Below are 27,805 nucleotides of genomic sequence, written 5' to 3'. Positions count from 1 at the left end.
AAACAACCGTTTGTATTGAAGCCTGTTTACCATTAGAGCATACTGTAAAGATGCCCCCCCCCCCCCCCGTGTCCCCCCACTTCTAAAGGGAAAATTATGTCCATGGATGGGTCCTTAGAAGGATGCTACATCTGAAAGTTGACACACTCTTCGCAATGCATCTTCTCATTTTCATTTTTTCATTTTCTTCTTTTTTGTAGTTCCCGATTCAAAAGCTCTACGTGTCACGTACACACTCATGCAGTCAAGTCACACCCGAGCATCAGGTCGTACAGTGTGAGAAGATGATTCGTGAGCTCTGAATTATTGAACCCCTGGATGCAGTTGTACAGTCTGAGCTGGAGCTGAATACAACAAGTGAAAATATCGTGCTGAGTATGCCCAGCTTAAGATGCCAGAAATTCCGTTTGAAAAAGTAAACTTTCCTAAAACAAAACTCAGTTCTCAAAAAGACAGCACACATTTTTATGGAATGTTACCTTCCTAAACCATTTGAGGTGAAACTGTCATTGACTTTATGAGTTGAACCCTCGATGGTTGGATGCAGTTGTACTGAATATACGCTACAAACCTGTTTGTATTCCTGTGTGTGTGTGTGTGTGTGTGTGTGTCTGTGTCATCTTTCAGCCGTGCCTCATAGGTCCTATTCATTTCTTGGTCATCCTACTGTCTCTTGAACTAATGAGCCACAATGCTTTTCTGTAGCCTCACACAGTTCTGCTTGATTTCCCATTTCTCCCTGTCTCCTAGAAGCCATTGGCTGAGACCGCTGGAAGTGTGTGTGTGTGTGTGTGTGTGTGTGTGTGTGTGTGTGTGTGTGTGTGTGTATGTGTGCCTTTATGTACATAGAGCACCAAACTCTCACCTGCTATGAATAATTGAACTGTTGAATCTAGGGCGCGGGAGGTTTGTATGCAGGAAGGTAGCTGCTGCAGCAGCAAGGCACCTTACACGGATTGTCTTAAAAGGAAAACATGGAAGGGGAGAAGATTGAGGCTCGCGAAAATCCCCAGTCTTGGTAACACGGTGATTCCGAAGCAAGACTCCGAAACTGCTAAATAATTACTGGAGGGAAGTGTTTAGAGGCATGTACAGTAACTAGACATTGGTACGTGTTTGCACACAGGGTTACACATGATGCAACTTTAATCAATTTTACGTTGTCAAACTGGGACAGAAACAGCATCACAAAACTCAAGAATGGTGCCTTTAGAACAGCGCGATCTAAGGGTGCACGTCGGTTTGGTCAAACGCGGGAAATCACGTCCTCTCCTAATTAAAATATTAAATCTGACACCATCATTTACTCTCAATGTTTATTCTTTGTTGATGGCTAAGCAGCAACGCGCTAACAATTCAGGGGGCTAAAACAAAATGAAAGTGCCTGATAAATAACATTAAATTATTCATGTTTGCACATGAGCTTTGTTAAGTCATGCAGTAAAGTGCTCTCCGGCTATCTGAGTGATTATAGTGTTTCAGCTGACAGGTATGTGAAATGAAGGGCACTGAGATAAAAATGCAGTGATGGAGACAAATTGCAGGGTGAGCCAACATGTTATTAAACTGATTGGAATGTTAACAATAATAGCTTTTTGGGGATTTTATTTTTTTATATACGGTACATTTTTAGGAGGTTGGTGTATGAATCCCAAACTGAGGAATAAATCATTTTGGCTTTTGGCTATAACCCCTTTCTGACCATTCTGCCTCTTTTCTTTTAATACTTGGTTAATTTGTTGACTCCGTGGGGAAATTACAATATTTCTGCTTGGCCCTTTGCACCAAAACACCAACACATGAGGTCAGTTAAAGAGCAGCAGCCCTGGAGCTGGTAATGATTCAAAGCCTTGCTCAGATTCTTCACTGGCAGATGCCGGCTAACACAAGGTTGAAAACCAGGTTCTCTGGTTCACAGAGTAACCACGGTATCAACCCTGTAGACATATCTCCTCATAGTTCTGCCGTAAAACTGTTTCCTACGCAGAAATCTTTCCTCCATCTTGCCACCAAAGTCAGTAGAGTTAGCTCAGCGAGTTTTTGTCAGACATTTCTTTGCCTTTTTATTTCCTCCACTTTCTGTCTGCTTGCTGTCACCGAGCATCATTGCTGTCCAGCTGTCAAATTTAAAGACACTCAATGATTGGCTGAGTTGCACCTTGTCACTGACACGGACACAGAAGATTAAATAAGATGCAGCCGCCGGGCTGGCCAGGAAGAGTGACGACTGTCCAGTCAGCAGTTGAGTGCCATCATATCAGATAAAAACTGTGCCAGACTGAGTAAAACTGCAACACTCAGAGTGTGAGACAAGAAGAAGACAAAAGTTACTCCAAATGCATGCGCATCAGAAAACTGAACTATGACCCTAAATCAACTGAATTGGATTTTTTTAATGCATGTAAATGCGTTAGTCTTACTGAAAGCTAGCTGGTTCTAATCGTGCTGAAGCACCCTGATACTGCAACTCAACTTTATCTGACATCTCAGTCAAGCTGATACCGGTAACTCCCAAAGTGACGAGACCACAGAAGCGTTCTTATGATAGTATCATTGCCACAATGTAACACCAGCCAACAGTATGGTACCCAATAAGCTGTTTTGCAGCAATGTCAATTGCTTCCTCCATTGTGCACATCCTGTTATAACTACGTCTGCTTTATTCCCGCCAGCGTTGTTTACTATTTATGTTGCTGTGAGCAAACCAAAAGCATGCAAACACAAAAGGGTGCATGTTGCTTCCTACCGTACCGGAGTGGAACAAACTTCATCTGAGAGCTTGGCTTTCTAACGTGCATGTAAACTAGGATGAAGGCTCCTAGATGCACATGTAAACACACCGTTTAAATCAGTAAGGTGTGGTTTATTTACCAAAATGTGCTAGTATGTGCCAAAGTCATCATTACTCAGACATAAGATAGATAGAGGGCCATAAAAGAATGTTTCCCTCGATAGGCTTTTAGTTCACCATCATACGAGATACGTGCATTGGACCCCCAGGTCGATAAACTTTGAGCCAAGCAAGAACTGTAACAGTGGTGAGACAGTGAAAAGCTGTCTTTTGACAACACTGTTGGCCCCCTCACACGACAGGACCCTCCTGTTTGCACAGAGACCAGCCTTTCACTTCCTTGTGAGGCCCTCCACCACCTACCAATGGAAAATCTTAATAGCGCCGCACCCCACACCCCTTACTCAGTGTTCATCGTGGAAAAGGCTCCAAAGAAACAAAGAAAGCCTTTATCCGATTAAGCTGAAAAAAGAAAAAGAACGTCCGATCAAAATAGGAGTCAAATTCAACATTGAGGGCAGCCGTAGCTCAGGAGATAGAGTTTTAATTTGTCCAAGTAAAATCCAGCGGATAATATAAATAACACACGTAAACAAAAACCGTACCTGATTGCTTGAATTAATTCTACAAAATTAACACAAAGAATCGCCTTTTGTCTTCAGCAAATACCTCTTATAACCAGTTTCTTGCAAGCATGTCAGGTACATCACTCCATGTGGCTCTCTAGTTGTGTGACACTTAACTAACACAATGTAATATGTGGAACAAAAGAAATGTCCTGCCTAATGTGTTTTTTATCAAACTACATAGGCTTTATTAACATAAATTTACTTGATTTATTGAAATTTTGAATATTTATCATTGAATGTTTTATATCATGTGAATCAACTGAATATTAACCAATGAATGAATTATAAAAAGGTGTTTTTGACAGCAGCTACAACTATGGATACCTGGCTCCCCTGCTCAATACCTCTGCAATAAGCCGTAGTTATCTGTGTAAAAACATGTATTACAGCATTTAGGTCTGTGTAGGGTTCATTAAATATTAAATATTAGCGTACCAGAGATACAGTTGTGTCAGTCTATATGATTTCCTTGTATTTTTAATCTTTATAAAAAAACACTGTTTATTAGCATATTTCATCAAGATGTTATGTTGTTTCAGCATAGAGTCAAAAAATTTATATTTCTCCACAGAATGAGAAAAGACTGCTGAATTATGACCTTCAGTGAGGCGTTTCTACGGCATACAAGCCATCAGGCTTTTGTGGCATCGCTCTACAATCCAAAAATGTTTACCGTCATGTCTAATCTCCCTTTATCAGCTGAATTGTTCAGTGTGTATGTTTTCTGACAGCAGTGACAGGTGATCTCATTACAGCTGTCCTCCCCTCGATGAGTGGGCTCTTTCAGAAGCTTCATAAAAGAGAAAATGATCTCGCCCTTCTCTGAAGCTTCGATCTCAGCGCCGGCTCAGCACTTAAAAATGTGTTTGTCCAAAATTAGCCAGTTCTGTTTGGACTGCATCGGTCTCCGTTGTACACTCTGACACCTACAATCTTAGACAAGATAGAGACATTTTTGAGCAGGTGTGCATCTCCACTAGGGGAGCCCAATATTATCGGTTTACCATTAATATCAGCCAATTTTGGCATTGGATTAAAATGAGGAACTATCAGTATCCTTTTTCTCTGTTTAACGACACAAATCTGACACACAATGAACATACATCACACTCTTCAGCTACTTCTTGTCTCACTCAAAATGTCAAAATATGACAGATCTGAAGTAGTTTTGAGGTATTTTTGTTTGTTTGGCACAACAGGCCTAACTCAAATTGAAGTAGATGTCATATTTTCCACAGATGTTTAAAGTTTAAGTGTGAATGATGACGGATATGTGATGTTATCTAAAAATCATTATTTTTTTAAATTTGGGGACCCTAAATATATTGGTTTCAGTTTATATCAATAGAGACAGTTTAGAGTTAGACTATATCGGTACATCAGTAAAAAAGAGGCCGCTACTGAGCATCCCTAACCTCTACAGATACACACTTTGCTATCTAATGATGTAGATGGACATCACTACTTCCGACGTGGGAATTAAACCCTTGTGCATTCCATTTTTTTAGAAATGTTCCTCTTTTTGATTTTAAGTATCAAAGTAACACAACAGTTTCCTGCTCCTCAGCCCTACTGGTTGAAAGTGGAATTATAACTGTCGTAAACAACCCTGCTGCAGCCTGCTGTAGCTAGTGCTAACAACAAGCTAACACTAAAGCCTGATTCATGCTTCTCCGTCAGCTCCAACAGGGAGAGACACGCACGCACGGACGGAGAGGTTTAGCCCTCATACTTCTGAGTGTTGCAAAGCAATTCCCTGCATGGACAACAGAGGGCGTAGCGCTGCTCTGTGATATCCTGTCATGTTAGATAGTGTGTTTATATTGTGTTTTTTGTCTATAAGAGACTTTTTCACAGGGACAAATTTGTCTCCGATTCTCCTCCACCTCTTCATGGGCTCGACACCTCTAAACCCACGTTTCCTGTCATTTCCAGCCACAAATAAAACGCTTGCTGTGCATCTTTTCACTCCTCCAGTCACGGGGGAATTAAACGTTTATATATTTAGAGTTTTTTCGTGAGGTATTCTTCAACCTTCTTCTCGGCTCTCTTTATGTTTTTGAGGGAGGCGGTGTAGACGACTGCGGTGCCCTGACCAATCACAAGCTTGCATTCTCCGTCTCGACGGACGAATGTTAAGAAAAGAGAGCTCGACTCCATCAGTCCTTGCGGGACTCTCCAGCAGGCCCGTGAGGATGGATAATGGCGTTGCGTGTCTCAGCACCGACGCAGACGCAGAAGCATGAATCAGGCTAAATATGAGACAGCTCATACTAAAATAAACCATGAAGTGAAAATATCCACACCGTTGGACAATAAATAGGATTACTACAAGTCCAGTAGCAACAAAGTCAGGTTACCATCAGTCCATGATATTGTAGCCTCCTTTAGCGCTTTCAAACTAGTGTAGATCACGCCGATGTTCACTCTGGTGAACATTACTCTCTTACTTTTACTTCCAGGCTCCACCATGATGCCAACAGAAAAAGCACACTTCTTTTTTTTTTCTTCTTGTGATTTTTATTCACAATCGGCAAACTGAAAATGCTAACTACTAGTATTACAGCTAACCGAAAAGCAGGTAAAGAGTGCCCTTTAGAACACCTAACTGCTCCACAAAACTATCAAATGTGGGTTTCGGCCAGTAGAAGGCGGCAGAGTGGTGTCAAATACAAAACCAGTCATGTTTCTAACTCAACAGTCCTTTAGATCAGCGCTGCAGCTCTAGCTTGAAGCTTGAAAAACTATGTAGTGTTACTTTAAGCAGAAGAAAACAATGATAAATGAAATCTAGTCAAATGACTGACTTATATTCACGTCTCATCCATAAAAGTTTTCACAGCCGTATGAACTTCCAGACGTAATGCTCCTCGACTGCTATTCATGTCACTCAAAGCAAATAGCTTTTTGGCAGAATTGGCTGAAAATTGTTATTCGTGGAGAGTCTTGTTATAGAAATCTTTACAAGGGCCTTTAAGAAACCTGTGGATACGATTTGATACGTGTGTAATTGCCCTCTCATTCAGAAACACCCCTCTTTTTTTTTTTTTTTTTTACAAGAAATTCCCATACAGTAGAGATGAATGTGCCTGCAGTTGGCCTGTGAGGTGACACTTGAATCAAAAATTCATTTATGGTGTGACAGAGACTGTAAAGACTTGGCGCTGAAGCTCCTAAACACCTCTGAGAGCCACAGACCATCAATATGAAAGATAATTATTGGGTTCTCCACCAATGAGAATTGCATTATAAATGCTCTCTATCACTTTTATAGGACTGTGGTATATAAACTACATATGGATGCACTTTGGATGATTTATATAGTTTGGGCAGACCCATTACTTTAGTTTAGTTTTGCCACTGCAGAGCAATATCGCCACGGGGAGTGCAATATATTTGAATCATTTGGCTTTGTGCTGCCATGATAAATGATTGTAGCTGTTGGGCTGATAGCGTTGCTCCCACCAGCGGCGATATGGCAGATGTCCTTATGTGCATATACACTTGGATGATCTGTGTGGCTTATGTATGCAGAGGTGTGTGTGCATTTGAATGTTGAGAAGAATGCTCAAAAGGAATAAAAAAAGGGGTGTGGGGTGGGGGTGGTGGCAGAAGGTGCAGACGTGCCTCTGAGAGCAGAAGGAATTAGCACTAAAGTTTGTTAATTAAAACGTTGGAAACCGACTTATGTGGATTTTTGCAACCATCCTGTAACCTACATCCCATCTATAAATGAAAAGAGCTTTACTCATATACAAACTTCAGTTCACCCTCTTTATTCTGTGCTTGTTTCAAGTGAAGCTTTGTTTGGAGGAGCTTTTCTCAGGTTGTCTGAACTGACAAGCTGAGAAAAGTTGCTGTCACACACGTCATACCTTCATTCCTAACTTCCGTCCCCTTTCTTTATTCCTTTTACGTGTTTGTAGGAGTAGGGAAGGTTGTTTACTGAACGTTTCTACAAATGAGAGACTTCTGTTAAATACATAAATATAAATATATACACCTCTAAACATTGGTTTAAGTAAGTTTATCCCACTTTTTAGCCTGCATTCTACCTGAAAGATATTTTAACGTCCTTATTTTTTCCCAGCTTTTACGATCAAAGCCTGACCTCCTCCCTTTCCTGCAAAGACTTTTACACGTTATTATAATAAGAAGTGAGTAAACAGCTTTCTTAGAACATATTGCACCCTTCATGTGACCTTCTCCTGCTTTGTGGGGATGGATTACTTTTAATTTTCATGGTGCTCAGCACAGGACCTCATGCCTGCTGACTGTTTGGATGAGGTTTAAAAAGTCATCGGATTATTATAGATTTTTCTAAGATCACCTTCCCCTTTCCCCAAAAAATGTGTATGTGTGTGTGTGTGTGTATATATATATATATATATATATATATATATATATATATATATATATATATATATATATACACACATATATAATATCTCTTACTATACTCATAACATTGTGGGTTAGTAAAACAGGATTTACTTCCCGATTAATTCAGTTTCCGTTCATAAATTGTTAGTTTAGGGAAAAGAATTAAATTCATTTTATAAACGATATACTTATACATGACAAGATATGAATAATGAGGTGTGGTGTGGTGGACGTGAGGTGAGGTGATGGAAGCTAGATGTGGTAGCAACCGTTCTTTGTATCTGAGAGAAATTGTGAAATCTGGGTGTAAAATAATTTGTTGTTTGTTATAAACTAGAGAGTTGGTTATTAATAAAAATCTCATCAGATGCAATCTGTTGTGTCTACTACCCGTGTGGAGACCCCCAGTGCAGATCCAGGACTGTCAGAAGTCGGGTGACCTCAAGCCGTAGATTGACTCTGATACGACCCGTCCAGTCTTGAGATGTCTCCGAGTCACAACAGGAGCGGGAATGCTCGTTTGTGTCCAAGGTGGAAATGTGGCTCTTAAGGAGACGCTTGGCTGTATCAGCTGCAGCGTTGCAGAGACGCTTTGACAGAAGGTCAGGTTTAGCTGGAAACTGAATTAATCAGGAAGTAAATCCTGTTTTATTAACCTGCAATGATATGATTTCTGGCCAAGTTTGGCAAATCAAAATTTGACACGTTTGTGAGTATTTACCAACATCCCTCAGAAAGCTTCAGGCCAAAAGTATGGACACACCTTCTCATTCAATGTGTTTTCTTTATTTTCATGACCATTTACATTGGTAGATTCCCACTGAAGGCATCAAAACTATGAATGGACACATGTGGAGTTATGTACCTGCCCAAAAATGGTGAAATAACTGAAAACACATTTTATATTCTAGTTTCTTCAAAATTGTCACCCTTTGCTCTGATTACTGCTTTGCACACTCTTGGCAATCTCTTGATGAGCTTCAAGAGGTAGTCACCTGGAATGGTTTTCCATCAGTCTTGAAGGAGTTCCCAGTGGTGTTTAGCATTTGTTGGCCCCTTTATAAATGGTCATGAAAAAAAGAATACACATTGAATGAGAAGGTGTATGTAGAGAGAGAGAGAGAGAGAGAGAGAGAGAGAGAGAGAGAGAGAGAGAGAGAGAAAGAGAAAGAGACAGAGAGAGAGAGAGAGAGAGAGAGAGAGAGAGAGAGAGAGAGAGAGAAAGAGACAGAGAGAGAGAGAGAGATAGAGAAAGAGACAGAGAGAGAGAGAGAGAGAGAGAGAGAGAGAGACAGAGAGAGAGAGAGAGAGACAGAGAGAGAGAGAGAGAGAGAGAGTTTTGCCCACTTCTCAAAGAATGTGAATGAAAACAAATGAGTGAACTCATTTCAAATCATCGTAACAAAAAATACCAAAATAGCTAACTGTAACAGAGGAGCTAATAATAAAAAACTACAATAATTATAACTATAATAATAATAATAATAATAATAATAATAATAACTAAACAACAACAATAATAATAATAATAATAACTTATTTATCTAAGTCAGATTTTTTCATAAGCTATGGGAAACTGTAAATTGTCTACTTTTGTGCAACCGGATCATAGATACGTAGAGACAGGATCACCAAAGCTTAATTCTTAGTTATGTGCAACAGGCTCCTGGACTGGTTTCTTTTATTGGCCTTCATGTTCGTTTAAAACAGAGGTTTAGTCAAAGCTTGACCTCCTGCCTTTGTGTTCATGTATCTGGATCCTCCTGGAACATCGATGTGACAGAGCGATTAAATTTTAATAAATGTAGTGGAAGTGATGCCACTCTGAAGGTGTCACAGAACATGCTGTGATGATGCAGATGGGACAAATCACAGGAAAAAAGCTTTGAAAACAACCTCACTGTTGGTCTGAAGTTCTGAATTTGGCTTTTAAGTACAAGAAGGCTTTGATTAAACTTGTGTGATTGGGTGAATAAAAAGCTGATCAGTCTCTTTCTTTTACCAGATTAAAAGACCCTAAATGATGAGTGAGATCCAGTTTCTAGATCTGACCAAACTCCTTTTTAACGTTAGGAGTTTTTCCTCCTAATTTCAGAAAGCGGCAAAGGAAAGGAAGACTTGTTTTTTCTGTTTTTACATTTTTCATTTCGTTTCATGGCGTTTGTTTCCAATTTCTTTTTCCAGGAGAGACAACTCTGCGCATGCGCAACCTATTTAATCTGACTGAATGCTTGGTGCATATAAACTCACGGCATGATCGGATCATTTCTGTTAGTGTCCGTGTAAACAGAGATTCGGGATTTCTGATCAACCAAGATTTGATTCGTATTAGGGAAATTTGACGCATGTAAATGTGGCTAATGTGGCAGAGCAAACTCAGTGGTAGAGTCACGTCGCTGTTACGCAATCCGAGATGTCCAAATATCAGGAAATAAGACACCAAATGTTAGGCTCTCCTCTGATGTGGCAGATTTGTCCATGCTGAAACAAGCATGTCTGGGTGTTTTTTGGCCCTAGTATATTTTGTTCTTCCAGCTCTTTGAGAGTACAGACGCTTTTTCCTCCTCTCCTCCCTATCTTATCCCAAGGCTCGTTGTCTGTCTGGGTGTATGGCGCTTCTGCATCTTTTCTGTAAACTGGAAATTATTAAAAATGGACCTGGTCTGGTCTCTCAACGCGATTGACAAGATTTTTTCAACGATGAGAACGGGAGAAGGGGCTCCCGGTTGCCCCTCTGGGACAGAGCCAGTTGGGCACATCATGGACTCCTGGAAACAGTGGAACCTGATCTGCCTCGCCCAACTGTCTGTAGAGGATTCTGAAGACGTATGGATATTCGTTGTGTTGGTGTCAGGTTTCCTGCTTTTTGGCCTGAGTGGTTACCTGGCTTACTGGAAAATTAATGAGCTGTCAAGGAATATTGGCTCATCCCGGAGCTCAGGGATGGATTACACCGTGCTGTGAATGCGCAGACTCATATAATTGTCGAGATGAGTCGTAAGCTTGGAACTTTGGCTGAGATTCAGACTCTGGCACAGAAGGTGGATTCCATCAAGGAGCGAGTGGACGAATCAGCACGGATTGGAATAGATTAATTTACACCATTATTGGATTTAGAGGGGTTGAGGACCAAGAGAACTTTAAGACAGAGAGGAAATTATCTCTGTCTGGCCACAAAACAAGTTCTTATCTGAATCTGGTGCCCTTGAGCCTGTGAGGTTGAAGCGATAACTCCCCCTCAGAAGAAATGTGGAATGCTACCGTCGCCATGGCAATTCTGTCTCCCTATCCCAGCCTGGGCAGGACTGCGACGGTGAAGGCTGTTGAATCGTTCCAGGAGTCACTGTGCCCTCTAAACCCAACGAACTCCCTCCCCTGTCCAAACGGAGGTGACGAGTGCTGCTTATCGTGGCTGCATGCACTGATGTTTGGAGAGTCCTCTACCCTACCTCCCCACCTAGTGGACACTTATGTTGTGTAATGTCTGAAGTCTATTGCACTTCAGTCTGAGGTGTTTATTGCATAGCAAAGCTGCCCTCCCTGTGGAGGGCAACTCTGAAGTGCTTTTTTCCCTCCATCTGACTCATGTAAAACCCTCTGTTCTCTATTAAGCTAGCGCGACTCGGGTTGCGAATGACCACAGTCACCAATTCTTGTCATGTGTCTATGCCTATGTATGTATATCTGATCTCAGAATTGTGCGTACTGAAACTCTAATTTCCCTCTGGGATTAATAAAGTATCTTTGAATTGAACTGAACTGAATTGAATTGAGTACAGCTTGCAAGGCATTCATTCCTACCAGAGACCACTGCAAATGTAGTGATTAAACAAGTTTCTAACACCTTTAAAAACAAAATTCTCATAGAAAAAAATCCCATAATGTTCCATTAACTTACAGTACATGTATTTTGAGTTACATAAACTAATAGTTTCATAAGAACCTTGTAGAACACGAGGTAAAATAAGCCGCCATCCAGTATATGCACTAAGATGCGATCATTTTCTTAGAAACAGACACACATTGAAGTGCTTCTGCTGCCTTTTCTAGAAAATCTCATCCTCATGATTTTTGCCCGTTTTCCCTTCGATTGCTTGCAGGTAGTTCAGACAACATTGGGAGGAAAGATTGCCTGCTTTGATATTGAAGAATAGTAAATGAGTTAATATGTCGTCCTCCTGGCAACTGTAGCAATGGTAAAAAAAAAAAAAAAAAATCTGAAACAAACATTCTCCGCTGTGTGCCGTTGGTCACAGCTGTTGGTTTTGGCGTTCATCTGTGTGTTGGTTCAGAACAGAGCAGCAAAATCACTATTTTACACAAGTCAGCAGTGCAATACTATAAAAATATTTAGTGATAATTAGTGGTTTTATTTGTTTTTGTTCTGTGCAGTCCTTGCTTCTTTGTCCTATAAGAATAAATACTATCATCGCTGATTTTGTTTTCCTTTTTGCTAATTAAAATAAATATGCATCCACTGACCCAGACTTCAAGTGTCAAGAGCCGATGTTTGATTCATCCCGTTGTTCAGCATCCTGTGAAATGAGGCTTATGTAAACAAGAAGAAACAGAAGACGATTTTAACTAAACTATGTTGCTTTATTAGTCACAGAACCATTATTTCATTTCAAGGCAATTTTAAGATTACTGTAAGGAACATTTGGCAGAATTTGGGTATATTTGGCAAACATCCCAATTGGCCTGACCTGTAGGTGGCAGTATCTGCGGTAAGGCGTTTCCTGTTTTCAGTATTGCACTACGTGTAGCTCTTTCGTGTTTGTGGCTCGCTAAAATTGATTAAATTTCTCTGTACTAGGATAGCTCTGAGGTATTGTAGCACATAAGCACGCTGAAACACACATGTTCTGTTGTTCCACCTAGCTTTTGCATTTGAGTTCACACGCAGTTTATTTGGTGTTGAACAGTTAGCTTAGCCTCAGCATGGCTATGGCTACTTCTGTCTCTGTTTCTCCATCTCCTATCTCTTGCTCTCTGTGTCAGATGTTTAGTTACTCCTCTGCATCCTTTAGTGATAATGGTACATGTAATAAATGTAGCATTTTTATAGCTATGGAGGCGAGGGTGTTGGAATTGGAGGCCCAGCCCCGCGCTGTTGAAAAGCCCGTAGATAGTCGTAGCTACTTAGCTAGCGCGAGGCTAACTAGCTCAGAACCACCCCATAGCGGTCCTCCAGTAGAACCCGAGCAGCCGGGACCTCAGGCTGGCTGGGTGACGGTACTTAAGAAGCACAGAACACAGCCCGTGGGATACCACCAACCCGTCCATGTTTCTAACAGATTTTCCCCGCTCAGTGACGCACCCACTGACAAGCTGCCCCGTTTCAGTAATAAAATAAAGTTCATCTCTCACCAAATAGAATATTTACGAAGAAATCACAATGTAACCATAGAAACATTACTTGGTGTGTGTGTGTGTGTGTGTGTGTGTGTGTGTGTGTGTGTGTGTGTGTGTGTGTGTGTGTGTGCGTGCGTGCGTGCGTGCGTGCGTGTGTGTGCGTGTGTGTTTGCTCTGTCTTCTCCATCCCCAGTGAGTCGTGGAGGATGGCTGCTTATACTGAGCCAGGATCCTCTGGAGGTTTCTTCCTGTTAAAAGGGAGTTTTCCTCTCCACTGTCGCTACATGCTTGCTTAGTATGAGGATTGCTGTAAAGTCACTGACTGGGTTCCTTACATAGGAAACTTTATACTGATTGGCTTAATGAACTGACCTGTACTGGAATGTTTACTGTGTGAAGTGCCTTGAGACGACGCTTGTCGTGATTTGGCGCTATATAAATAAACTCGAATTGAATTGAATTGAATATTTGTTAGTTTTCAGACACAGAAGCCAGTTTAGCAACACAGAATGCCAATGTGCAAAATATTATCACTTCTGATGCAGTTTCTTCTTTAATAATTCCTCTGGTTCCTGTGACCCGATTTCTAAATCCGTTTCCCATTCAACTCTAAAACTTTCCTCCTGCACCCATAAATTTTAAAAAGTATTTTCTCCATCTGTGGTGCTCTGGAATTATCTATTTGAGGACGGTGGTTTATAGTAGTTTCCAGTTCATGGCACACATGGGTCTTTGTGGCCTGTGGGTTTTTCTGACCAGCAAACAAATTTCTTTTCAGCAGGAGACGACAGGTGGAGTCTTCCACTTAGAGACCTGCAAAGCGACCTTGCTTTTGGGGAAAAGAGACATTTCTGACTGTTGTATATCTTTGATGTTCCTTCCTATGCATGTATTCAGATTTCTTGGTTTGTGTGTTCTTTTATTTAGAAGAACATTTAATTTGTATGGTACAAATGGTACAAATGTGTTCATTCTGCTATAAAATCTACATTTGTATACTGTAGAATGGAGTGAAACCCCACCTCCCATGCCATAATTCATTGGGAGCACTGTAAAAAAAACTGCACTACCTTTGGTACTTTTGGTTAAATGACATTGTACTTTACATGAAACTCTTATTGTTTTCAATGTTCGCAGAAGCCATTTGGCACTGATCAAAGCAGTTGACGATATGCTGACACCTTGGCAAAGTCTTGAAAGGGTTGATTTTGTATTGAGCCATCATATCTCTGGAAAAAAAACTTCCCCAATCCCATAAATTCCCCGAAACTCCTACAGTGGAAACACAACTATAGACGCCTTCCTGGGAAGGTGTTGAAACCACATCCTTCTGGAGGCAAACCTAAGCTGCACGTTATCAATTTCATTGCAAGAAAATGCCTTGATTTGAATGAAGCTTTGTAAATGATATACCTGTAATTCCTCTTTCAAAGCTTTACTTAAATATTTTTAACTGCCAAAATCCTAAAAGTAGTTAGAAATCACAATCATTGTCATACTTCTACATTTGGACTGCACATCTCTCCCTTATCCATGGATAGCAAAAACTAACATCTAGCCTGGCAAGGCATCCTATGTGAATATATAGTCTGGCCATAGCCCGCAGGCAGGCCACAGACATGGGGCAGAATCTACGGTTGTCTTTCAAACTGTCAAACGATCAATGTGACATACTCACAGCTACGATGTCAGTCAATGGGACAGTCCACCATACACTGTCAAAGAGGATGCAAATGCATCTTCTTTTTCTAAATGAAGCACTAAAGTACTTCTATCTGTTCTTGAATTAAAGAAAATCCCAAGTCTAAATAGGCCAAAGTTGATGCCAAAGCTGTTTCAAAAAAGCCACTGCCCTCTTAGTTGTTCCAAACCAATTGAGCATTGTGATTGGTCCACCAAACCAATAGAGCTCCAGTGTTTCCCCTAGGAATTTTTCCAGCTGTGGTGGTGGTGGTGGTGGTGTTGTGTGTGTGTGTGTGTGTGTGTGTGTGTGTGTGTGTGTGTGTGTGTGTGTGTGTGTGTGTGTGTTTTTTTTGGGGGGGGGGGATTATGACACGCCTCACCTTTATGTAAATATTGTTTTGTTTGATGCACTCCACTTTGATCAGCACCAATCCAGCAACTGCTGCATTTTAATAACTAGTGTTAAAGGTGAATACAGCAATATGCGCACAAGAGTAATTTTTGTTTTAAACTCTCAGTGACACACTTTGCGGGGGGGGGCTTTAAATTTTTCTTGGCATCTGGAAAAACATCTCCCTTGCCCCCCTTTATTTGACTTCCTGCCCCCTGTATTTTGGTCCAAGATCATTACTGGGCTGGCCCTATTAAACACATTCTACACCCCTGCTTAGTAGAATTTATGAAGTATTTTTAAGCCAGTATAAAAATGACTGAAACACAAATTTACATATTTGGCATTATTGACCAATATCTTTGATTTAATTTATTTGTTAAGAACATCAAGATGCATTACAGTGAACATTATAATAAAGTAAAATTTTCTAGTGCAGAGAGGAGACAACCCATAGAAGCACTGATTTGATCTCATTTCAGAGAAAAATAGAACGGATCAGATGCGCCTAATAAATAAAATTACTAACATAAAATCAGGAATCTGTTTCTTTGCTTCATTGTTCTGGTGCTGAAAATATCACTAATGCGGATCACAGGAGATACACAGATGAATGCACCTCTTATTTATTATTTGGAAATTAGTGGGTGTGGTTTACATCAATACATTATTTTAAATCTGAAATTGATATGGAATGATCAGAAGTTGCTATGTGTATTGTTTATTTGAAAACTATTTACAGAGCAGCCTCAGAATTGAGATTAAATATTTTTGATCACAATAGTAAAGGAACTATTACAGAACAAGTGTTTCAATAAAATCAGAACATTATTATTTAAGTGCATGGATTAATACATCTGAACTCATGCAGTAGGAACTAGGAAATATGAAATACTAGAACCATTTTATTTTAATTTGATTAAACTGATTTTTTCCTAACGTTGTTGGCATTTTCCCCACACACAGTTAAAGAAAACAATCTTGATTAAGGTGTGTGTGTGTGTGTGTGCAGTGGCGGTTCTACATCGAATTACTCCCCGGGCGAGGCCCCCTTTGAGCGCCCCCCCCCCAACCCCCCCCCCCCCCCACCACCACCACCACCACCACCACACCACCCCACCTGCATGAACACACGCATGTTTTCTACAAACAGGCATGTTTTATTAGAACGACTATTGAACATTCATTTTTCTAAGTTGCACATATTTACATTAATTACTATGAAGTTGTCAGAATGTAAAGCACTATACATTATATACTGTATCAAAATATATAGAATCAAATATACAAAAACAAACAATAACTAAATATTAAGAATATATGAACATAATATATAATAAATATTCTAAATAGCAAAAATATTTCACACGTAACAAACTAAAGATAATCACTACAGCATTGCACTTAGAATAGAAAACACAAACTAAAATTAAAACCTAACCTTGATGCAAAGTCATCAATAATGTCATCACATGAAATCTGCTCCCCTACTGAGTGATTGATACTAATCAGAGCCAGGTTAGTGAGCCGCCCCTGAAACATAGATGACCTCAGGTATGACTTGATCAAGTTTTGAAAAGCTCCTCTCAGCTTGAGCCACAGTGACTGGCAGAGCAGTCCAAAAGTTGGGGCAGATCTCCAATAGATCTTTATCATGATCCATAATATTTTAGAATTGCCTCTGAAATTGTAATTTAAACTGACATAAAAAACTGTAGACTACCAAAAATGCCAACTTTTACAGAACAAATCATGTAAAAAATAATCAGTGCAGCCATCTGCAATAAATAAACAGGATAGTTAGTGGTGACTGGGGAGTTTTCTTCTGCTTGTAGAATTGTTTTATTTATTATTATGTGAACATGATCAACATGTGTTTGTTGTTGTTCAGGCAGGCCACAGGCTGCAGTGAGCATTTAACAAATCCTAGTTTGAATCAGTAAAAAACGATTCAAGGACTTTTTTCAAACCATTTGAATATTCGTTTAAATATTTCAGCCCTATTAGCTCTGTTAGCAATTAGTTGACCGCATTTAACCGTTAAAATCCCAGTTAACTGGTTCAAAAAATTGAAAACATGCATCATGAGAGCTACATACCTTTATCTTTCTGCTCTTTTTTTCTTTTTTTCCCCTGAATGGGGGCACCTGGTGGTTTTAGCCTTTTTATGTTCATCTCTTCTGTTTGTCTCCTGACTCAGTAAGTTTCCTTTAGTCGGGACTAAACAATTTGACCTTGATGGGGGGTGACCACAAAATCGTTTTGTTTTTCCTTTTTTTATTCGGCCATTTCACACAATTCAGAGAAACCTGAAAGAATGATAGGCCTGTGTTTATGATATTATGAATGAAATATGGAAGAACGTTAAGATGTGATTGACTTTAGCCATGTTAATACAGTTGATTCAGCCCCTGCACGCTCATTTCATTTGGGAAAGACGCAGAGGTGAATTCCCCCGCCGCACCCCTCCCCTTCCTGTTCTTTAGACACACGGAGCACGTGAACGTTCTCAGTCAGCAGGAGCGCCTGCAGCTGCAGGGGGCGCCAACTTGCTGTTTCCAATCCAGACACTGTCATAAGACAGATAATAGAAAACCTCGGTGCGGCGCAGATTTCCTTTTTTTTTTTTTACTCCGCGCTTGTGCGCCCCTTTTGTGTCATGAAAAAATGCCGCCCCGGGCAACTGCCCTGTCTGCCCGTGCCTAAAACCGCTACTGTGTGTGTGTGTGTGTGTGTGTGTGTGTGTGTGTGTGTGTGTGTGTGTGTGTGTGTGTGTGTGTGTGTGTGTGTGTGTGAGAGAGTGAGAGTGAGAGAGAGAGAGAGAGAGAGAGAGAGAGAGAGAGCGAGAGAGAGAGAGAGGAAGAGAGCGAGAGAATGGGAGAGAGTGAGAGTTAAAATAATGAAAAAAACGACTGGAGCGGAGGCAGTGACTGACAGCACGAGCCTTTTTCAGCTCTGTCTTGTCAAATGCATCACGTAAATTACGAAAAAAGTTTATTTAAATATTAAACCAAAAAAAGGCGAGCTGAAGAAAACCTAGGGAGCATTGAAGAAACGTGAGCAACAGTGAAGCAAGCACAGAGAGATCAGTTACCGTCTGTGTGTGTGTGGATGCATGGTCCGGACTGAGCTCCCGGCTGCAGAGTTTTGTGTGTAGGGAGGGGCGGGCGCTCTATGTGACTGGCCAATCACAGAGCGTGAAGACAGTCAGTTACCCAGTGAGGATTTTCCTTCAGCACGATTACAGATATTTACGAGTTTTACTCGTTTCATGCTCGTATTCGTCAAATGCTTTATCCGTACCCATCCCTAGCTGTAACCACCCTGCCCTGCCTCCTCCTCCTTGCTGCCTGCCGGCTGTGATCACAAGCAACAACAGAGTAGTTCCCGCTGCTTCTTCGGGAAACAGCACAATTTTCTTTTTTAAATCAATCAAATTTGGGATCTTGTAAGCGTGGCGCTGGGATTTCAACCGTGGCAGGCCGCCACGGCTACGCCTATGTAAGGGAAACACTGAGCTCTGTGATTGGCCGACCAAACCGATAGAGTGCTGTGATTGAAAAGACACAAGACTGGGCAGGCCTGCTGGGGCACTTATGGAGCATGACTAGACTGACCTGAAAAGCAAAATAATTTTGCTTCTGCTACGCTCTGTCTAGATTGCTAGGCTAAACAACATCCACTTCTTTGTGTTCATTTCTCACACGAATGTGCCCATTTAATTAGAATTATCAACCACCATGTGCAAGAGGCTTGTTGCAAACACAGTTCTGAGAGGAGGTGGTGAGCCCGTTATGTAGAGTCAGCCAATGGCGGCAGCATAAACAGCAGAGTGCTTATCGGGGTCTTTGGAGAGACACAGGAAATTGAGTTTGTCCAGTCTAATGATGGGCAGAGTCACGCAGCTTTACAGACGTACCATTTCCCTCCTATTAGCACAGATGTGTTATTCATGAGGGCAGATCTGGTATGAACTGTGTTTCATTGATATTCTAAACAGTCACTGTTCTTTGTCTGTCAGGGGACCCCTGCTTTTCTGTTTTATTCCCTTTATTTATCCGTTTCCTTTTCTCTACTTCCAAAGAAAAATGGAAACTTGGAGAGGACGAGGACACTGGGTCAAACATAATTCTGCCAGTAAAAAGCGGGTCTGTCATCAGTAATCAGGGAGGTAAATGAACATTTTCAGAAGAAATAACTTGTGACAAGGTTGTTAATTTAAAGGCCAAATTCCGTCCACAAATAGCGGCATGTTTTTCCTTTCCAAAAACACATTATCTCTCTCTCAGAGCCTCTCCTTTTGTCTGCCAAATTCCAATAGGCATTTGGCATACATTTATATGTGCTCAGCTGACTCCACAGCTATTTATACCATACAATCTGAGCTGAATAACTTATTGTGTGAGCATACAATGCTGTTATGACGTGCATTAATTTTAACATTTTTATTTGAACAAAGCCTTCCCACATATCTCTTATTTCTTCCTCCAAACTGAAAACCAGCCGCACTTTTTAAAGCTTTGTAAGCAGGCATCAATTAGATTTTTTTTTCTTTTTATCGTCACAAGCTGCTTCAATTGCATCCAGGCTTGGTGCTTGTGTTACAGCTTCCCAGAGCCAACAGCTCAGAACCGCACCTGTACGTGGTGTTTGGTGCGAGCGTTTATGTTTGCATCTGTGTTTAGTGGTGAAATTACACGGGGGGTGATGAATCAGTGAGCTGTCACCTATTGAAGTCAGTGGAAAGGAATGTGGTGCCAGATGCAAAGGAGAGAATACAGCTCCAAGTGTGGCTGTAAACAAGGAAAAGAGTGTTTTGGTGCTCCCTCGCCTCTCAGCCAGCTTGTAGAAAGAGTTTCCACATCATATATTCATGTTCTCTAAAACCTCATCTGGGATGGAAGTAAAAAAAAAAGATGGAATAAAGGAGACGTTATACCTATCATGATTTTATTTTATTTTTTTCCAAAAACTGTTCTTCACAAGGTCTGTGTGGTCCCTGAACAGCCAGAGCAAGAGTAGTGTTTGCATTCTTGGCATAACTTTGAGCTCATTCCTCCATCGGGTCTACCCCTTGTTTGTTGTGTTCGTCTAAAAGGGATGTCTTACAGAGCAGTTGTTCCCAAAGCTGCGGTCGAGACCCCGCTGCAGTTCACAGGGGGTCTTGAGAGGATTTCCAGAAGTAAAAAATGAATAAAAATAATTGCTGAAGCTATATTTGTAGCACAATTGTTACCAAAACTCAACTAAGTTGTTAACCGCTTGACCTGAAGCGGTTTTCTTTCTTCCCTGAATTCTTTAGCTATAAAAGGCATGTTCAAATCAGAGTTTTCTAGGGTTGAAATCTTGACTATTGTGTGTGTCTGAAACTGAAACTTTTGGGAACCATTGGTGTAGAGCAGGGATTCCCAAAGTGTGGTGCGCGTACCCCTGGGGGTAAGCGAGATGCCGCTAGGGGGTGCACGAGGTGAAAAGTGTAATGGCTGCGGAGCTCAGAGAAGTCTGTCAAAAGTCACCAGTAGCGTAGCCAGAAACTCATTTGTGGGTGGGCCTAAGAAAATGTAAGTGGGCCCAATAAACGTAATTGAAAACAAGTATATTTTGCGTGTGTGTGTGTGTGTGTGTGTGTGTGTGTGTGTGTGTGTGTGTGTGTGTGTGTGTGTGTGTGTGTGTGTGTGTGTGTGTGTGTGTGTGTGTGTGTGTGTGTGTCCTCCGCACATACCCTAGCTCAGGGGTCGGCAATCCGCGGCTCTGGAGCCGCATGTGGCTCTTCCATCCATCTGATGCGGCTCTCTGTGCTTGTAAAATAATGAATGGATATTTAAATAAAATGCTTTATATGTTATTGCATAAATTTTACATCTGTAAGCCAATCCTAAATGTAAATATTGTCTGTAAACCTGAACAGGTCCAACCCGGTCTTACTGTGTGACCGGGTTGACGCGTCACGCTTGTGCGTAATCATATAGGCGCTTTCTGAGCTGAAGACGATGTGAGATTCTGGGACTCTCCTCAGACGCCACATTGGAGACAGGAACAAGCACAATTCAGCCAAAGTTTCATCATCAGGGAACATTTTGTAAGTGACAAGTCTCTCTGAGAGACCGGGTTTGGAAAACTCTCGCTTCAGTGGAAGGAATCTTCCCGCATGCGCTCTGGTTCTGCAACGCGCTCCAAGCCCCTCTCCACATCTTCAGCTCGCTGTGCACCTTATGTGCGCGCTGACTGTGAGCTGCGCTGAGCAGTGTCCAGCTCAGATGTTCAGAAGGAAATCTTTTCTTGAGTGATTTAGCTACATCTGCGATTTGCGAAACGAATAGTGTCAGTTCGTCTGCATGCGTCGGGGTAATTCTTTCTATTCATTCTCCGTCAAAATAAATGGTCAAATACGGGAACTGTCCGGTCAACACAACACAAGCCCTGCTTTTAACTGTTTTGTTTTCTTGTGAAAATTGTTACAAATTAAACTTGATTAACACCAGAGCCAGGCGCACTGCGCCGTTTTCTCTGTCGCTGTAAATGAGGGAAAAACAAATTGATCGGATCCTTTTCTGACCTTCCCCACCTACAAAATTTAATTACAACAATCAAATGTGACAGAGCCTGGATTTGTATTCTGAACAGTCTAAACATGTTTTAAAAAGAAACGTATAACAAAAGTGGCACCTGCTCAGTAAAACCACCAACAGGGTGAAAAATATCAAAATATTGTAGGCAGAGACGGGCTACAACTTCTGGATCCACTTTATGTAAATCGTTTTATTGATTATCTTCTTATGAAAGACAGCTTTGACGTACACGAGCGACCAGTACCAGCTTCTGTCACCTGTTGTGAGCAGCGCTCTGCTGTCTGAGGGTAGGCCCCGCCCACAACGCCGCAGCTGCTGCGATGTTTTCTTTACTGTGGGAAACGGGTAATAATGGCTCTTTGATGGGAACAGGTTGCCGACCCCTGGTTTATATATATATATATATATATATATATATATATATATATATATATATATATATATATATATATATATATATATATATATATATATATATATATATATATATATATATCTATAGCCATGCCCTGATGTGGGGCTGGGGGGTGCGTCAACATGGTCGGGACATAAAAGGGGGTGCGCGGCTAAATAAGTTTGGGAACCACTGGTGTAGAGTGTCTAGTTTAAGCACATTGGGGTCTTAAATCTGCTGTTATGCAGATTTAAGGGTTCTACTAGTGTCTACAAGCCATGAACATTAGAGTCAGCTGCTCCAAATCCAATACCAGAAAAGGGCGGAATGCTTCCTGCAGGTTTGTATTGGAGCTTTGCCTGAAGGGAAGGAGTGAAAGACAGAGGACAGAGCAAAGGATGGAGTGGCTGACTGGGGTTTTATTAGAACAGCTGCTCCTCCTCATCAGAAAGGAGACGTTAGGGTAGTTTAGGCTACTGATTACAATATTGCCAAGTTACTTCCCTCTGATACTGTGGTGGAATTATGTATCCTTTCTGGCCTGGGAATGGCTTGGGATCACCTGGATGAGCTGGACAGTGTCCCCACTCCTTGGGTACTGTGTAAATTAGGCTTTAGTGTTCCTAATCTTTGTAAGGATCCATTTTAAAGTTAATTTCATTGCATCCCCCCCCCCCCCCCCCCCCCCCCACATTCTGAAAATGTTACTGCTCTCAACCCAAAGTCTTGGTTGAAAACGAGAGGGTATAGAGCTTTTTCAGTGGTGGCTCCAAAACTCTGGAATGAGCATTCTTTGCATATTAAGCAGTCCTCTTGGTATTGACTTTAAAATTAAGACTGAAGACCCATTTGTATTCTCTGCCTTTCAATTGTCGGGATGGCTGACATTGTTGCTATTTTTATTGCTTATATAAGGTTTTATGCATTGTCGTTTGATGCACGTCTGCACAGCACTTTGTCTGCATGAATTAGTCTGAAAAGTGCTTTCTTTATAAAGGTTCAGATGAGAGGAGTCGAGTAGAGAAAGGGATGTCTGGGCTTCCCTCCTGGATCTGTTGCCTTGGCAATCCAATTTTAAATACGTGGAGAGAAATGGATGGAAAGATTAGAGTTCCCATGTAATAAATGTGTATACAGTGTCTGCTGGCTTTGTTCTATGAGCGTTTTTTAAGAAAAGGCAACAATTTCAAACAGAGCTACGAGAGCTGGGAGGGGGTGTATCTTTATGTGTAGAACATGATTAGCAGATCACTGATTTCAATTGTCTCACTATCTTGGCAGCATCTACGTCCTCGTTCTCCGCCCTGACTGTATCAAGCTTATCACTTTCTGTTTCTCATTTACTCGGATCATTTTCTTTTGGAATTTTGTTTTCCATTGAAGATATGCATGAGGGAAGGGTTTAATGGAGTCTCACTTGAGTGAGAAGATTGTTTTTTTTTCCATTGTTGGATACATTTCTGTAATCATAGCGGATTTAAAATACTCATCTAATCTTAGAACAAGTAAAAAAACATGACAGCTTAGATTATTTTTATTTCTTTGTCACTCCATAAAGTCCTTTCCTCCATGAGGGTCAGCAGTCCAATACAATATGAACTGATACCAACGTTCACATTTAGGACGCTGCGTCTCAAGCACCAGGTGAATGCTGCTTAATGCTGATTTTTCTTCACAGATCAGCTGGAAAATTTACCGTGTCTTGTCTTATTTGTCTGATAAACAAAGCAAGCTCTATTTCCCAGGAGTGACGCAAAACACTTTCACCACTTTACTCAGTCAGCAGGTGCCATGCTTGATACTGTACATCTTCATGGAAATGGCAAGTAGTGAGAAATGTTTTTAACAGAGAAAGAAAAGAACCCGCAGAGTGATCAAATGGTTCAGAAGCTGTCTTGTTTGGGCTTGAAGGTGTTACAAAACTGAAAACAGCCTTTAACATACTAAAGAATCCGCGCCCAAACGCAGGATGTGATGGTAAAATCTGACGTCTAAATAAAGATAAGGTGCTCTCAGGCTGTGACATGGTTTCCGATCCAACAGTTTCACCAACGTAGAACAACGTTGCACAGGAACACACTCTTTTTCAAACTTTTGATAGCGTTCAAGCATGAAGAATAACCTCATAAATTGAGCACATTTCTAGTTGAGGAGGTTGCATGCATTTCCATTGTTGCCCAGTGGCAGAGCTTAACAAATAGGATTAGATCCATGCCCAAGAGAGCACACGCCTGTTCAGGTGACACACAGCTCTGTGCTCCGGCTCTGCAGCGAGACACCGAGAATTACTGCTAAAGGTCAGCAGAGTCAGACGCTGAATGTCACCGCTTAGCTGCAGTTTGGCAAGAAAATACATTCAGACAAATAGGCCTGTCTCTAGGGGTAAGGGTCTGCTCTGGAATTTCCAGCATAAAAGACCTGGATTAATGGGTGGGTTAAAAGGCAAAGGTGGCGTATCGATTGGAAACAGTGAATCCAGCTTCCACTGGGCTGTGAATAATAAGTAGAGTAGACAGCCCTGGGTTGGTCAGATAAACTGCCATGAGTTGTGCTCATCGTGATGCGATTGTGGAAACGTCACATCCCCCATGTCGAGAATCTGGGGAATCATGTCACTGATCAGAAAACGCCCCGGAGCAGCTGACTACAAGTTTAAAAAAATTCATTCTACACCCCATTTAACAACGCAAACTGACTGATCACAGCCTTAACTCTACTGATAGAAATGCCAGCAGACTCTGTGGGGGGAAAGGAATTGGGCTTTTCACGGCGCGTCTCCCGAAGGTGGCAGAGTATTGGAAAGGGTAATTTCTGGAAAAGCTGCGTGTGTGTCAGACGAAATGGGAGCAGTGCAGCAAGAATCCAATTGGAATCAGTGAGAAATCTTGTGACTCAGCGAAGCAGGTGCCATTGTTGTTGTCTCTGATACTTTTTTCTTTTGTTATTACAACAGATTCATGGATTTCAGACAGGAAAATCTGAGACAGGAAGGTCCAGATGTGTACAAATCTCTGTGTCGTGAGGAAAAAATATCAACCAGTTAATGCTTTGAAGAAAACGCACCATGAGCGTACAATGAGCGAAATGATTGAGAAGGAAATTTTGCTTAAAGTGGTCCTGGAATTAAAATCCACATTTACCTTGTTGAATAAAGGCAGCTTGTGGTGTTGAATGTAGCGTACCGTTTAGTCCACCATCTCAGACCTGCTTTCCTGTGTACAGGGACCCGACAGAGAAGCGGGTCATTCTGAGAAAAGCTGGTTTAAGTTGTCATCAGCTGAGGCACACAGCCTTACATTAATGTGTCCCAACCCTCTTCAACGTTGGCAAGATACAAACCTTAGTCACAGAAATGTTAATCACAAACAGGTGCTAGCCCGAGCTACTGCTAATGCTAGTTCGAGTTACTGCTAAAACTAGCCTGAGTTGCTGCTAATGCTAGCCCCAACTACTGCTAACACTAGCCTGAGATACTGCTAACGTCCCTGTTGGATGAAAGGATGTACTGGGGATATCTAGACCAGGGGTCCTCAGTTATAATGGTCCGAGGGCCACTCAAAAAAAAAAGACCCAGAAGCAAGAGGTCCAGCCCGGGGGTGCTGCTGCTGCTGTTTGGATCGCTGGCTGTAATGCACATAACACACAAGCTTACAATAGAAAAAAGGACAACACCTGTCCCTTCCCCTCAGCACGCCTTCCGTGTGCTTGTCGCCCCCGGGGGGGATGCGGGGTTCAGGGGCCACAAAGAGGGGGCCCGCGGGCCGCACATGGCCCGTGGGCCACCTATTGAGGACCACTGATCTAGACGATAAATTAGAATGATGTCAGATATGTCCACAGCTTGCATACACACTCAAAACACAGTTACTAGCTTTGGGGAGTCATAGAACCATCAGGGTAAACTAGCCAATCAGCATGCAGCTCATTAAACATTAATTTCCTGGATAAGTTGAGTCTTTCCATTGTAGGGCTTTATCATGGGGTTGTATTTGGCCATTTATCAGGACTCCTGGGTCATTGTGAGCCCCAACAAAGTTCCGTTTGCTATATATAGACTTAGGGAACAGTTTTCTATTGTCAAAAATATAGTTCTAGTACACCTTTAATAATTGATTAATATCACATATTTTAGGTCTAAATGACTTACTATTTTCTTTCAGTTTTCTTCATCCACCAAACTGCAGTTTGAAGTTTTTCCATCTTTTAAGTTTTTAAAACATCTGAAAATTATTTAGAATGAAAACATTCTGACTTGGGTGAAATTAAACATGCTAACCAGTTACATTTCCCCCCAAACCACTTGTTGCATTGCCACAGAGAATGTTTGCAGGTTGATTGTACATCTTTACAGTCACTGTAACTGCAGTAGATCACTTTTCTTTTCCATAAACTGTTAAGGTTTTGTACTTTTAAACGATAAAGTGATGTTATTTGACATTCTTGTGCATTTAATTTATCTAATGTTTCTGCAGGCTCTGGGCTGGAGTTCCTGCTGTTTCTCTGTGGGCTCAAGTTTTCCTGGTCCTGCCCGCGTGACTGCATCTGCTACTCTGCACCTAGCACCGTCTCTTGCCAAGCCCACAACTTCCTGACGATCCCCGACGGCATTCCACCCGACAGTGAACGCATCTTCTTACAGAACAACAAAATCCATCGCCTGCTACGAGGCCACTTCAGCCCCAACACCATCAAGCTCTGGATCTACTCCAACAACATCACCTACATAGAGCCATCCACCTTCCATGGCTTCACGCTGCTGGAGGAGCTGGACCTGGGAGACAACCGCCACCTGCGCTCCTTGGCTGAGGACACCTTTCGTGGTCTGAGACGACTTAATGCTCTACATCTTTACCGCTGTGGTCTCACTTCACTTCCTAATGACATCTTTCGAGGCCTCAGAAATCTACAATATCTCTATCTGCAAGTATGTTTTCTTATAGATTCTCCAGCTCTGACAGCTTGAACATGAAGTCTGTTGTAGGAAACACTAGATCATTCCTAGAAATGTTTAGCTTGAGAACAATACAACCGTTTTTTCATCTGAATGTGACCTCTGCATGATTATTTATCCTTTTTTGTTCCAAAATTTGCACACATGCAGGCATGGATTTGCACCATCATCCCAGACTTCACAATGCCATGAACTCTGACCCAGATCTTTGTGTTTTCCACAAAATTTGGAAGATCTTAAAACATCGAAGCAGCTTCTGTTTCAAACATGGATTCAATTATTCCTGTAGTCGTACCTTGCTTTGTGCAGTAGGGCACAATGTTCCTGTTAAATGTTTTACAGAAGATTAATCACCAACCGTGAGGCTGCTTTGTAGTGCAAAGAGACCTACATGTTGTCTAAAAAAGACCGTCTGTCCCCTGCTCTTAGCAAGATGTTCCAAAAATGTATTTTTGCTAAGATGCTAAAAACTCAAACGGTGGCTGGGAGAATGAAACTATTCAATCCATGAATGGTCCCAGGACATCCAAAGTATAGCACACACTGGAGATACGGTGTCCTTTGCTATTGGTGCTCTAATGTGCTGACCTCAACTACATTTGATGCACGTAGCTTCATTGTTATTTGGCAGTCAATTAAAAACAGCTGATTTTTTAATC

The 27,805-nt window shown here is 41.4% G+C and overlaps 1 protein-coding gene and 1 long non-coding RNA gene across 2 annotated transcripts in view; one reads left to right on the top strand and one right to left on the bottom strand.

Annotated features, from left to right (window-relative positions):
• The window catches only part of LOC129163803 (uncharacterized), a 215,879-nt gene that overhangs the window by 137,700 nt on the left and 50,374 nt on the right, over nt 1-27,805 (bottom strand). The window lies entirely within an intron of this gene.
• Nucleotides 1-27,805, top strand: part of rtn4rl1b (reticulon 4 receptor-like 1b) — a 250,985-nt gene that overhangs the window by 219,968 nt on the left and 3,212 nt on the right. The window contains exon 2 of the mRNA XM_015951193.3: nt 26,668-27,119. Within this exon, the coding sequence (XP_015806679.2) occupies nt 26,668-27,119 (452 nt within the window). The remainder of the gene's footprint in view (nt 1-26,667; nt 27,120-27,805) is intronic.

This window comes from Nothobranchius furzeri, chromosome 13 (genome assembly GCF_043380555.1).
Source record: "Nothobranchius furzeri strain GRZ-AD chromosome 13, NfurGRZ-RIMD1, whole genome shotgun sequence".
In the NCBI taxonomy this organism is placed as follows: Eukaryota; Metazoa; Chordata; class Actinopteri; order Cyprinodontiformes; family Nothobranchiidae; genus Nothobranchius; species Nothobranchius furzeri.
This window is presented reverse-complemented; position numbering and strand designations above follow the sequence as displayed.